An 11,501-nucleotide genomic window follows, 5' to 3' on the forward strand; every position below is an offset into this window, starting at 1 on the left:
GGCTAGTTAGTATTTAGGTAGCCTTTGGGTAGTGTGATTTGATTGATAGGCTGCAGATTAATAGTTTGTCAGTCAGTGGGTGTGTGATTCTCTTAGGCAAGCAGGTAGAGGGGGTTAATCATTCGGCAGGGAGTGGGACTTTGACTTCCTCTGATGAGCAGGCCAAGGGTTAACACTGGCACAGCCTGTGGGGTTGTCATTTGCTTGGCAGCCAGGCATAGAGTTAATTATTTAACAGTGAATGGGGTTGACATGCACAGGGAGACAGCAGGTTAATTCTCAGTGGGAGTCTGATCTATGGTAGAGGGTGTCAGGGGGAGTATGACCTGACTGTGCAAACAGAGGGTTAACTCTTTGGCAGGTACAGTAGGAGGAGGAGGAGTATCCTGTGCTCGGGCAGGCAGTGGGTTAACTTGTGTACTGGTTCTGGGGGCTGTACTCCTCCTCCTCCTCTCTTCTCCTCTTCCCTGGCTGCTCCCAGTCTCAGTCTGCAACAGCAAGAAGATGGCGACGGTTGCAGAGAGCGGGGAGCAGCCTTTCCCAACTGCCCAGGGGGACACCGACAGTGTAAGGAGCCTGGTGTGCATACATGTTGTGCAGTATGGTGCTTCCCTGTTAGGAGAGCGGGGGAGGGCGGGATAGTGCTGGGCTCTGTTGCTGGCTGTCATTGGGAAACGGGCAGGTCAGGAGTCTTAAGGGGATTCCCAAGTGCTCCATCAGTTAGGAGAATGGGGTGCTCTGCCCTCGGAAAATGTGGGTGCTTGTGTGTATTTTGCTTTGGACTGAGGGCTGCTGGTTGTGATTTTGGTAAAACAGCAGGACTCAGAAAGATGGTGATTTTGCTGCAAAAAGAAACAGATTTGCAAATATTGGGTCTTCTGGGTGGTTGCAGAACTGAACATTTAGTCTAGGTTTTAGAATAGGTGCAAGTGCAGACACCACCACTCCTGGAATCTTCTTCACACTGATTAATGGCTGGTCAGACCCAATACTTCAAGCCACAATTAATATATACAGTGCTCTCCATTTTTCTTTTTTTCTTTCAGACCGATGTATACAGAATACATCAAATAAAAGGGAATTCAAAACTGACAAATATAAGACATTTTTAACAAGAGTATTCCTCCCCCACAAAGCTTACAATCTAATCTGCGTGCTGTGGAAACCCCCTTCATTTGTAGGATCTTGTCTGCCAGGCTTGTCTTGCGAATTTATGATCCGAGCAAGCAGCCAGCCAGCCAGCCATTGTGTCTGTGACTGTAATCATTTTCTTTCCATGTACAGTACTGTATCTTCCTTCAGCAGAGAGAACCGTGAATTGCTGTAGGTATTGGTAAAGCAGTTTGTAAAAAGCCCATTAAAAAGTGGGATGAAAAAAAAACAAAAAACACATTCCAGTTACAAGTGTATATTGCTTGGAATAGGAAAGATATGAGACCCAACACTAGATTTAAATCAGTGTATTGTGCATTAAAAAAATAAGACATGCACCTACGTTTCGGACCGAAATGTTGGTCCATTTTTATTGTCTTTCATGCAAAATACATTAATTTAAATATATTGTTGGGTCGCATGTCTTTTCTATTTCTTGCTCTAAGTATGTGTTATAAGGAGGCATTGGTAGACTTGAGGTTTGGAAGGGGGGTAGCTTTTACAGTAGTGCAGAATAACACTTTTTGGATGATACATAGTAAGTTTCTAGGATATAAATAGTGGAGAGCCACCAACGACAGTTTGGTGGTCTGGTCCCTGAACTCAATCCTGACTCTGACTTCAGAGATGTTATGACAGATCCTGTATCAAAGATACTGTAGCTGTCAGCACTGAACTCTTGACATTAAACAATTTTCTATGTGCACTGCTTAGAGGCAATCCAAGCCGTTTAAAAAAAAAAAAAAAAAAAAAAAAAAAAATATATATATTTTAATATATACAGCCTTTATAGAAAACAAATTACCTAAACTGCTGATCGATTAATTCTCCTGTGATCAGAAAAATCCTGCTTCTCGGGGTTCATTAAATGGCCGCCTTTCACTTCCAAATCAATCCTTCAGTCAGTGTAACTCAGCAGATACAATCCATTCTTATATTGCTAAGGTAACGGCTATTGGTACAGTTTGTTGCTCAAACTGCTGGGAATGTTGGCCACATTATGGCTCAGTGAGTAAAAACACTGACTGGCACTGAGTTTGAAGCAGGAGACCTGGTTAGATTCCCGTCGTTGGCTCCTTGTGACCTTGGGCAAGTCACTTTATCTCCCTGTGCCACAGGTACCAAAAACATAGATTGTAAGCTCCACAGGGCAGGGACCTGTGCCTGCAAAATGTCTCTGTAAAACTAGCAGCGCTATGCAAGAACATTATTATTATTTTTATGATGCTCGGTGTATTAAAATAAAAGGTAGTAAATATCTAATACTATAGAACTGATTAATTAAAAAAAAAAACACACATAGGATATTGCTTGGATTGCTCCTTTAAAAAAAAAAAGATATCCATTTATTTCTGTACATTTATTTTTTTCTTTTAATTTTGCTAGCAAAAGATCAGGATCTGACAATATATTTATGTTGCAATCACTGTGTTCCAAGCTTTTGCAATTTAGATTTTGTCTACTTTTAATTGCTAAGACATTAAGTAGAATTAGTAGACTTTGCTTAAATATAAAATTAATGGATTGTGAATGCAGAAGTAAAACGGTGTTGGTCATGGACAATAACGCTGTCTTCTGACCCCATCTCAATCCGGTAAAGATTTAAATACCCTGGAGAGCAGCTACATGTCTGAGGATACGCAAGCCGTTCTAGTCTCTCAAAAATCGTTCTAGGTTATATGCCCCAAAATCTCTTGATAAAAGACTACACTCCTCAACTCTATAAGGCAGTGGTCTTCAACCTTTTTTTGGTTAAGGAACTCCAAGTGAAATTCTGAGGAAACCCCAACTATCTCTAATAGCAACTCTGTGATCATATGCATTGTAAATTCTTCAGTATTTGATACAATTTTCAAATGACCAGAAAATTACAGGGAACCCTTTATGGATGCCTATGGAACCCAACAGTTACTAAGAACCCTGGTTGAAAAACACAGCTCTGAGGCATTGTTTTTCAACAGGGGTTGCTAGTCACCCTTTGGTTCCCTGGGCATCCCTAAAGGGTTCCCTGCAATTTTTAGGTCATTTGAATTTTTTTACCAAATACAGAAGAATTTACAATGCGTCTGATCTCAGACTCACTATTCGAGAGGGTTGGGGTTCCTTACAATGCAGCTGATCTCAGATGTGCTATTGGAGAGGATTGGGGTTCTGCAGAATTTCACAATATAATTATAGGTTCCTTAACCAAAACAAAAAGGTTAAAAAACACTGCTCTAAGGTGTCAGCCTTTGTATATTTCTCTATCTGGTAAGGAGTTTTCTCTACACGATTTTGTACTCCTATAGTTGTTGTTTACAATCAATACATCATTTTGCTCAAACTAGATGTTTAGGTAGTGGGAGACTACCTTTTTTGAGTAATTTTCACCCCATATACTTTTTTTTTAAATTTTGCAATTGTCTTCCCATGTATGTGTATATATGTATGTATGTATGTATGTATGTATATGTACAGTATGTGTGTGTGTATATATATATATATATATATATATATATATATATATATATATATATATATATATATACAGTGTTCGACAAACCTATACATTTGCTCGCCCCGGGCTAGTGGATTTAACCCCCGGGCGAGTAAATATTGGCCCAAGCAGCACACGTTTGGTACTAGGTGGCGAGTAGATTTTTTTGTGTGGCGAGTAGATTTTTTGGTGATTTGTCAACCATATATATATATATATATACACACACACATACACATACACACACACACAGTAATATTTCCATTTGCTATATGCTTTACTGTGGAGTTTTTTGTAAATTTTTTTTTACCCACCATAACTTAACTAAGTGTGGTGAAACCTATCCTAAGCTTCATTTTGCAAAGCTAGTATAACCAATCCGACATTGATGAGACCCATTAAGGTCGAAATGGCTGTCTGTGGGTGGGCTTACTGGCTATGCATCTTAACCCAGGCTGTGCTTAAAGCTGTGAAATGCAGCAAGCAAAAGCTTACAGGGGACCATGTTATATGGTTTTGAAGCAAAAGGTGGCACTGTGTGCTCATTTGCATGTCAATTCCCAGAATCCCTTTCTGCAGTGGAAGCACTGTGAGATTGGTGATAATGGTGAAAGGCGGGGTTGCAGACCTGTCTAAGACATGCAAATGAGCATACAGTAATATTTCCATTGAATATATATATATATATATATATATATATATATATATATAAAATCAATCTCATAAAGGGACAGCTTAGGCTCCATAGTGTAAATTGTAAAAGGTTTATTACCACAATGCTAAAATCAATGCACTCACAACAATGCAGTAGAAAAAGCACCTTGGATAGAAACTCTGGAGTCCTGTAGTACTTCTGCCGGTTCAGGGATTGAAGCTTGTGGTTAGCAGCATGCACTGGTCTTCCGCATACACGATAGGGTAGTTCCCTTTAGTGTGCGTCCACACAATGGTCCCCCCGGCACATTAGTATCTGTGCTTTCTGGTTCCGCTTGCTTCAGCTCTCTTGCGCAATGGCAGGTAAATGATCGGAACAATTTCCAAGATCAACCAAGACAGCGTTTTCATACCCTTACGCGTTTCGCCGCTAGGGTAAATGGAGACTTCATCAGAGGGTAAGAGACGGAGGAGTCCTCATGACTTAAGTAGTCCTAATTAATTGTTTAATCTCAACTCCACCCAGAGAAATGTTTGAGAGTGACTCTAAAATAAATCGGCTAGGAAACAACTATGGCGACAGCAATACATTACATAAAACAACTTGGCATATATATATATATATTATATATATTATATTATATATATATTATAAACATGGAGTGAGACCTTGAAGTCTTGAGCAAATTGGTAATGACCTCTCAGACATGGATTTAATTGATGCAGCGAGTAGGAAAGCAGCAACATTTCCGGGAGCAAACTTTCATATATTGCTAGGAGGAACTCTTCCATTAACAGCGTGAAACCCTCCCCCAAACCACTTATTGATGAAGATAATGCATATCCCCTTTATGCTTTGCTGCAACAAAAGAATGACGCTTCAGGAGCTATAAATTATATTGCGATAATGCCAATCGAAGGCAAAAGATATGCAAAGCTATCTAAAAGGCAGTCGCTACATTTGCCCTCCTCTTAAAGAGGCAGTCAGAGCCTTTTTTCCCCACCATTTTTTTAAAATACAGGATTGAAGCAGGGGGTTTCCGGAGCTGAACCCTGTTATTTTCAGCTCCTGGGACCCACTGTTTCCGAAGGTATTTACCTCTTAGGGGGTGCCGGTGGCCACTCCAGAGTTCCCATTATGGCTGATTTTCAAAGCTCGGGGTCGTTCGGGCCAATAGGAACTGTGGCTTCACCTTGTGCAAATTCCTATTGGCCCTTGTGACCGGGGGCTTTAAACTGCAGAAGGATACCGGCCCCCCCCTTCAGAGGTAAGTATCTCTGGAAGCAGGAGGTCAGCTCCGGAGACCCCCGTGCTGTAACCCTATTAAAAAATGTTTTTTTAAAATTGGCTCCTTTAAATAACATTTCTTGCCATGCTTAATGTTGCCAAATTAGTCATCTTTCAGCTAAATATTGTCCGACAGTGCGAAACATGGGGTATTAGCCCTATTTATAGTCTCCACATTACGCAAATCCTAGCGATTGCTACAGAGAATTTAGCAAATAAGAATATTAACAGAAATTGCGATGCAGGTTGATTGCTTGTCGAATCGCTTGCCAACGCTGACGCATTATTTTGCCAGGTTCGCGACCTTAGACGAAAGACTTGCCTATCTTGAATCGGGGCACTATGGCACAGGAACTCCCATTGACTTCACTGTGCGTTTCTGTGTCACAGGGCCCTAATGGGCTCTATTGCACTCTAATGAATGTCTCCCCTGTGTCAGTTTTACATTACAATGCTCATTTCTAAACACTGATATATATCCCCCACAGTCTGCCTGTTTATTTTCTTAAAGCCAACCGCATTTGTAAATGAACGTTATTGTTGCCGGTAAGTTAACACAACGTTGCAGTTTCCTATTGGTCACTGGAGTGAGGCTGACCTTGGTGTCCATAGTTTTTTCTCCTTCACAAGTCTTCTTACCAGGGGGTTGAAATGTTAATGCCAGGAATGTCAGCATCTCTGGGATACTATAGTTCACATAATGTTTAGAAAATAAAAATCCTTAAGCAGCAGAACAGTGAAATGCATTTAAATGTGACTTTATTGCAAATCTAGAGTACAAGATGCTCATGCATGTTTGATACTCGCCAACCATTGTTAGGCTTATTTACTAGACACTTCTTTGTGTACACAGGCTAAGGGGCGTGGGATGGGGGGAGGGAGAGAGAGTGAGGATGGGGGGAGGGAGAGAGTGAGGATGGGGGGGAGGGAGAGAGTGAGGATGGGGGGGAGGGAGAGAGTGAGGATGGGGGGAGGGAGAGAGTGAGGATGGGGGGGAGGGAGTTAGAATGGGGGGGGAGGGAGTTAGAATGGGGGGGGGAGGGAGTGAGAATGGGAGGGGAGGGAGTGAGAATGGGAGGGGAGGGAGTGAGAATGGGAGGGGAGGGAGTGAGAATGGGGGAGGGAGTGAGAATGGGGGGGGAGGGAGTGGGATGGGGGGGGGGAGGAGTGAGGATGGGGGGGGGGAGGGAGTGAGGATGGGGGGGGGAGGGAGTGAGGATGGGGGGGGGAGGGAGTGAGGATGGGGGGGGAGGGAGTGAGGAGGGGGGGAGGGAGGGAGGAGGGGGGGGAGGGAGGAGGGGGGGGAGGGAGGAGGGGGGAGGGAGGAGGGGGGGGAGGGAGTGAGGATGGGGGGGGGAGGGAGTGAGGATGGGGGGGAGGGAGTGAGGATGGGGGGGGAGGGAGTGAGGATGGGGGGGGGCAGGGAGTGAGGATGGGGGGGGGGAGGGAGTGAGGATGGGGGGGGGGTGAGGATGGGGGGGGGAGTGAGGATGGGGGGGAGGGAGTGAGGATGGGGGGGGAGGGAGGTGAGGATGGGGGGGAGGGAGTGAGGATGGGGGGGGAGGGAGTGAGGATGGGGGGGAGGGAGTGAGGATGGGGGGGGAGGGAGTGAGGATGGGGGGGGAGTGAGGATGGGGGGGGATGTGAGGATGGGGGGGGGAGTGAGGATGGGGGGGGGGAGTGAGGATGGGGGGAGGGAGTGAGGATGGGGGGGGAGGGAGTGAGGATGGGGGGGGGGGAGTGAGGATGGGGGGGAGGGAGTGAGGATGGGGGGGAGGGAGTGAGGATGGGGGGGAGGGAGTGAGGATGGGGGGGGAGGGAGTGGGATGGGGGGGGAGGGAGTGAGGATGGGGGGGGAGGGCAGTGAGGATGGGGGGAGGGAGTGAGGATGGGGGGGAGGGAGTGAGGATGGGGGGGGGAGGGAGTGAGGATGGGGGGGAGGGAGTGAGGATGGGGGGGAGGGAGTGAGGATGGGGGGGAGGGAGTGAGGATGGGGGGGAGGGAGTGAGGATGGGGGGAGGGGAGTGAGGATGGGGGGGGGAGGGAGTGAGGATGGGGGGGAGGGAGTGAGGATGGGGGGGAGGGAGTGAGGATGGGGGGGAGGGAGTGAGGATGGGGGGAAGGAGTGAGAATGGGGGGGGAGGGTGTAAGGATGGGGGGGAAGGAGTGAGGATGGGGGGGGGGGAGGGAGTGAGGATGGGGGGGAAGGAGTGAGGATGGGGGGGGGGAGGGAGTGAGGATGGGGGGGGAGGGAGTGAGGATGGGGGGGGAGGGAGTGAGGAGGGGGGGGAGGGAGTGAGGATGGGGGGGGGGGAGTGAGGATGGGGGGGGGAGTGAGGATGGGGGGGAGTGAGGATGGGGGGGGAGTGAGGATGGGGGGAGTGAGGATGGGGGGGGAGTGAGGATGGGGGGGGAGGGAGTGAGGATGGGGGGGTGGGAGTGAGGATGGGGGGGGAGGGAGTGAGGATGGGGGGGGAGGGAGTGAGGATGGGGGGGGGGAGTGAGGATGGGGGGGAGTGAGGATGGGGGGAGGGAGTGAGGATGGGGGGGAGTGAGGATGGGGGGGAGGGAGTGAGGATGGGGGGGTGGAGTGAGGATGGGGGGAGGGAGTGAGGATGGGGGGGGGAGGGAGTGAGGATGGGGGGGGAGGAGGGAGTGAGGATGGGGGGGGGAGGGAGTGAGGATGGGGGGGGGGAGTGAGGATGGGGGGGGGGGGGAGTGAGGATGGGGGGGGGGGAGGGAGTGAGGATGGGGGGGGAGGGAGTGAGGATGGGGGGGAGGGAGTGAGGATGGGGGGGAGGAGTGAGGATGGGGGGGGAGGGAGTGAGGATGGGGGGGAGGGAGTGAGGATGGGGGGGAGGGAGTGAGGATGGGGGGGAGGGAGTGAGTGGGATGGGGGGGAGGGAGTGAGGATGGGGGGGGAGGGAGTGAGGTGGGGGGGGGAGGGAGTGAGGATGGGGGGGGGGAGTGGGATGGGGGGGGGAGGGAGTGAGGATGGGGGGGGAGGGAGTTAGGATGGTGGGGGGGGAGGTGTGAGGATGGGGGGGGAGGGAGTGAGGATGGGGGGGAGGGAGTGAGGATGGGGGGGAGGGAGTGAGGATGGGGGGGGAGGGAGTGAGGATGGGGGGGAGGGAGTGAGGATGGGGGGGAGGGAGTGAGGATGGGGGGGAGGGAGTGAGGATGGGGGGGAGGGAGTGAGGATGGGGGGGAGGAGTGAGGAGGGGGGGAGGGAGTGAGGGAGGGGGGAGGGAGTGAGGGGGGGGGGCGGGAGTGAGGATGGGTTGGGGGAGGGAGTGAGGATGGGTTGGGAGGGAGTGAGGATGGGTTGGGAGGGAGTGAGGATGGGGGGGAGGGAGTGAGGATGGGGGGGGGGAGTGAGGATGGGGGGGGGGAGGGAGTGAGGATGGGGGGGGGAGGGAGTGAGGATGGGGGGGGAGGGAGTGAGGATGGGGGGGGAGGGAGTGAGGATGGGGGGGAGGGAGTGAGGATGGGGGGGAGGGAGTGAGGATGGGGGGGGAGGGAGTGAGGATGGGGGGGAGGGAGTGAGGATGGGGGGGAGGGAGTGAGGATGGGGGGGGAGGGAGTGAGGATGGGGGGGAGGGAGTGAGGATGGGGGGGAAGGAGTGAGAATGGGGGGGGAGGGTGTAAGGATGGGGGGGAAGGAAGTGAGGATGGGGGGGGGGAGGGAGTGAGGATGGGGGGGAAGGAGTGAGGAGTGGGGGGGGGGAGGGAGTGAGGATGGGGGGGGAGGGAGTGAGGATGGGGGGGGAGGGAGTGAGGATGGGGGGGGAGGGAGTGAGGATGGGGGGGAGGGAGTGAGGATGGGGGGGGAGTGAGGTGGGGGGGAGTGAGGATGGGGGGGGGAGTGAGGATGGGGGGAGTGAGGATGGGGGGGGAGTGGGGATGGGGGGGAGGGAGTGAGGATGGGGGGAGGGAGTGGGATGGGGGGGGAGGAGTGAGGATGGGGGGAGGGAGTGAGGATGGGGGGGGAGTGAGGATGGGGGGGAGTGAGGCTGGGGGGGGAGTGAGGATGGGGGGGAGTGAGGATGGGGGGAGGGAGTGAGGATGGGGGGGGAGGGAGTGAGGATGGGGGGGAGAGGGAGTGAGGATGGGGGGGAGGGAGGGAGTGAGGATGGGGGGGGGGGAGGGAGTGAGGCTGGGGGGGGGGAGGGAGTGAGGATGGGGGGGGGGAGTGAGGATGGGGGGGGGGGGGAGTGTGGATGGGGGGGGGGAGGGAGTGAGGATGGGGGGGGAGGGAGTGAGGATGGGGGGGAGGGATTGAGGATGGGGGGGGTGGGAGTGAGGATGGGGGGGGAGGGAGTGAGGATGGGGGGGGAGGGAGTGGGATGGGGGGGGGGGTGAGGATGGGGGGGAGGAGTGAGGATGGGGGGGGTGGGAGTGAGATGGGGGGGGGAGGGAGTGAGGATGGGGGGGGGGGAGTGAGGATGGGGGGGGGAGGGAGTGAGGATGGGGGGGGGAGGGAGTGAGGATGGGGGGGGAGGGAGTGAGGATGGGGGGGGAGGGAGTGAGGATGGGGGGGAGGGAGTGAGGATGGGGGGGAGGGAGTGAGGATGGGGGGGAGGGAGTGAGGATGGGGGGGAGGGAGTGAGGATGGGGGGGAGGAGTGAGGATGGGGGGGAGGGAGTGAGGAGGGGGGAGGGAGTGAGGGAGGGGGGAGGGAGTGAGAGGGGGGGGAGGGAGTGAGGATGGGTTGGGGGAGGGAGTGAGGATGGGTTGGGAGGGAGTGAGGATGGGTTGGGAGGGAGTGAGGATGGGGGGGAGGGAGTGAGGATGGGGGGGGGGAGTGAGGATGGGGGGGGGGAGGGAGTGAGGATGGGGGGGGGAGGGAGTGAGGATGGGGGGGGGGGAGTGAGGTGGGGGGGTGGGAGTGAGGATGGGGGGGGGGGGAGGGAGTGAGGATGGGGGGGGGGAGGGAGTGAGGATGGGGGGGGGAGGGAGTGAGGATGGGGGGGGGAGGGAGTGAGGATGGGGGGGGGGGAGGGAGTGAGGATGGGGGGGGAGGAGGAGTGAGGATGGGGGGGGGGGAGGGAGTGAGGATGGGGGGGGAGGGAGTGAGGATGGGGGGGGGAGGGAGTGAGGATGGGGGGGGGGGAGGGAGTGAGGATGGGGGGGGGGGAGGGAGTGAGGATGGGGGGGAGGGAGTGAGGATGGGGGGAGGAGGGAGTGAGGATGGGGGGGGGAGGGAGTGAGGATGGGGGGGGGAGTGGAGTGAGGATGGGGGGAGTGGAGTGAGGGATGGGGGGAGGGAGGATTGGGGGGAGGAGGATGGGGGGGATTGAGGGAGGATTTGGGGGGAGTGAGAATGGGGAGGAAAGCGGAAAAAAAAATGTGTCCCGGTTTTTTACATTTGAAAATCTGGTCACCCTAAGGAGGGGGATATCTTATGATGATGATGATGACGACGAGGCAGAGAGCTGATGATGGGGAGGAGAAATGCGGAGGAGGGAGAGAGAGGAGATGAGGAGGAGGCGAGACGATGATGATGATTGGGAGGGGGAGAGATGATGAGGGATGGGGAGAGAGAGGAGGGATGGGGAGGGAGAAAAAATTGCAGTCAGTATTAATATTAATGGGGTCCTGAAATTGTTGTTGCCCAGGGGCCCACAAATGTCTAGCTGCGCCACTGCACAGGCTGTATACAAAATTCAAATGTAACATATTATATAGTGTGTGTGTGTGTGTCTCCAGTCTTTAATAGTGCATGACAAATATAAAAGAGGCACTCCACTGGTCTTCCAAAGATTATTACATTGATTGCTCAAGCATCAACGTTTTAGTCTGCTTGCGAACCTTTGCCACAATCTTTATCCTGACAATGGTTCACAAGCGGACCGACACTTGATGCTTGTACAATAAATGTTATAATCTTTGGAAGCCCATAGGAGTGCTCTTTTTCTATTTTTGATCTTC

General features: G+C 52.4%; 1 protein-coding gene across 1 annotated transcript in view; it reads left to right on the top strand.

Moving 5' to 3' along the window:
* Nucleotides 1–411: 411 nt before the first annotated feature.
* The window catches only part of CTTNBP2 (cortactin binding protein 2), a 144,700-nt gene continuing 133,610 nt past the window's right edge, over nucleotides 412–11,501 (top strand). The window contains 1 exon segment of the mRNA XM_075599965.1: nucleotides 412–567. Coding sequence (XP_075456080.1) covers nucleotides 505–567 — 63 coding nt within the window. The 5' untranslated portion in view covers nucleotides 412–504.

Source organism: Ascaphus truei, chromosome 5 (assembly GCF_040206685.1).
Source record: "Ascaphus truei isolate aAscTru1 chromosome 5, aAscTru1.hap1, whole genome shotgun sequence".
Taxonomy (NCBI): domain Eukaryota; kingdom Metazoa; phylum Chordata; class Amphibia; order Anura; family Ascaphidae; genus Ascaphus; species Ascaphus truei.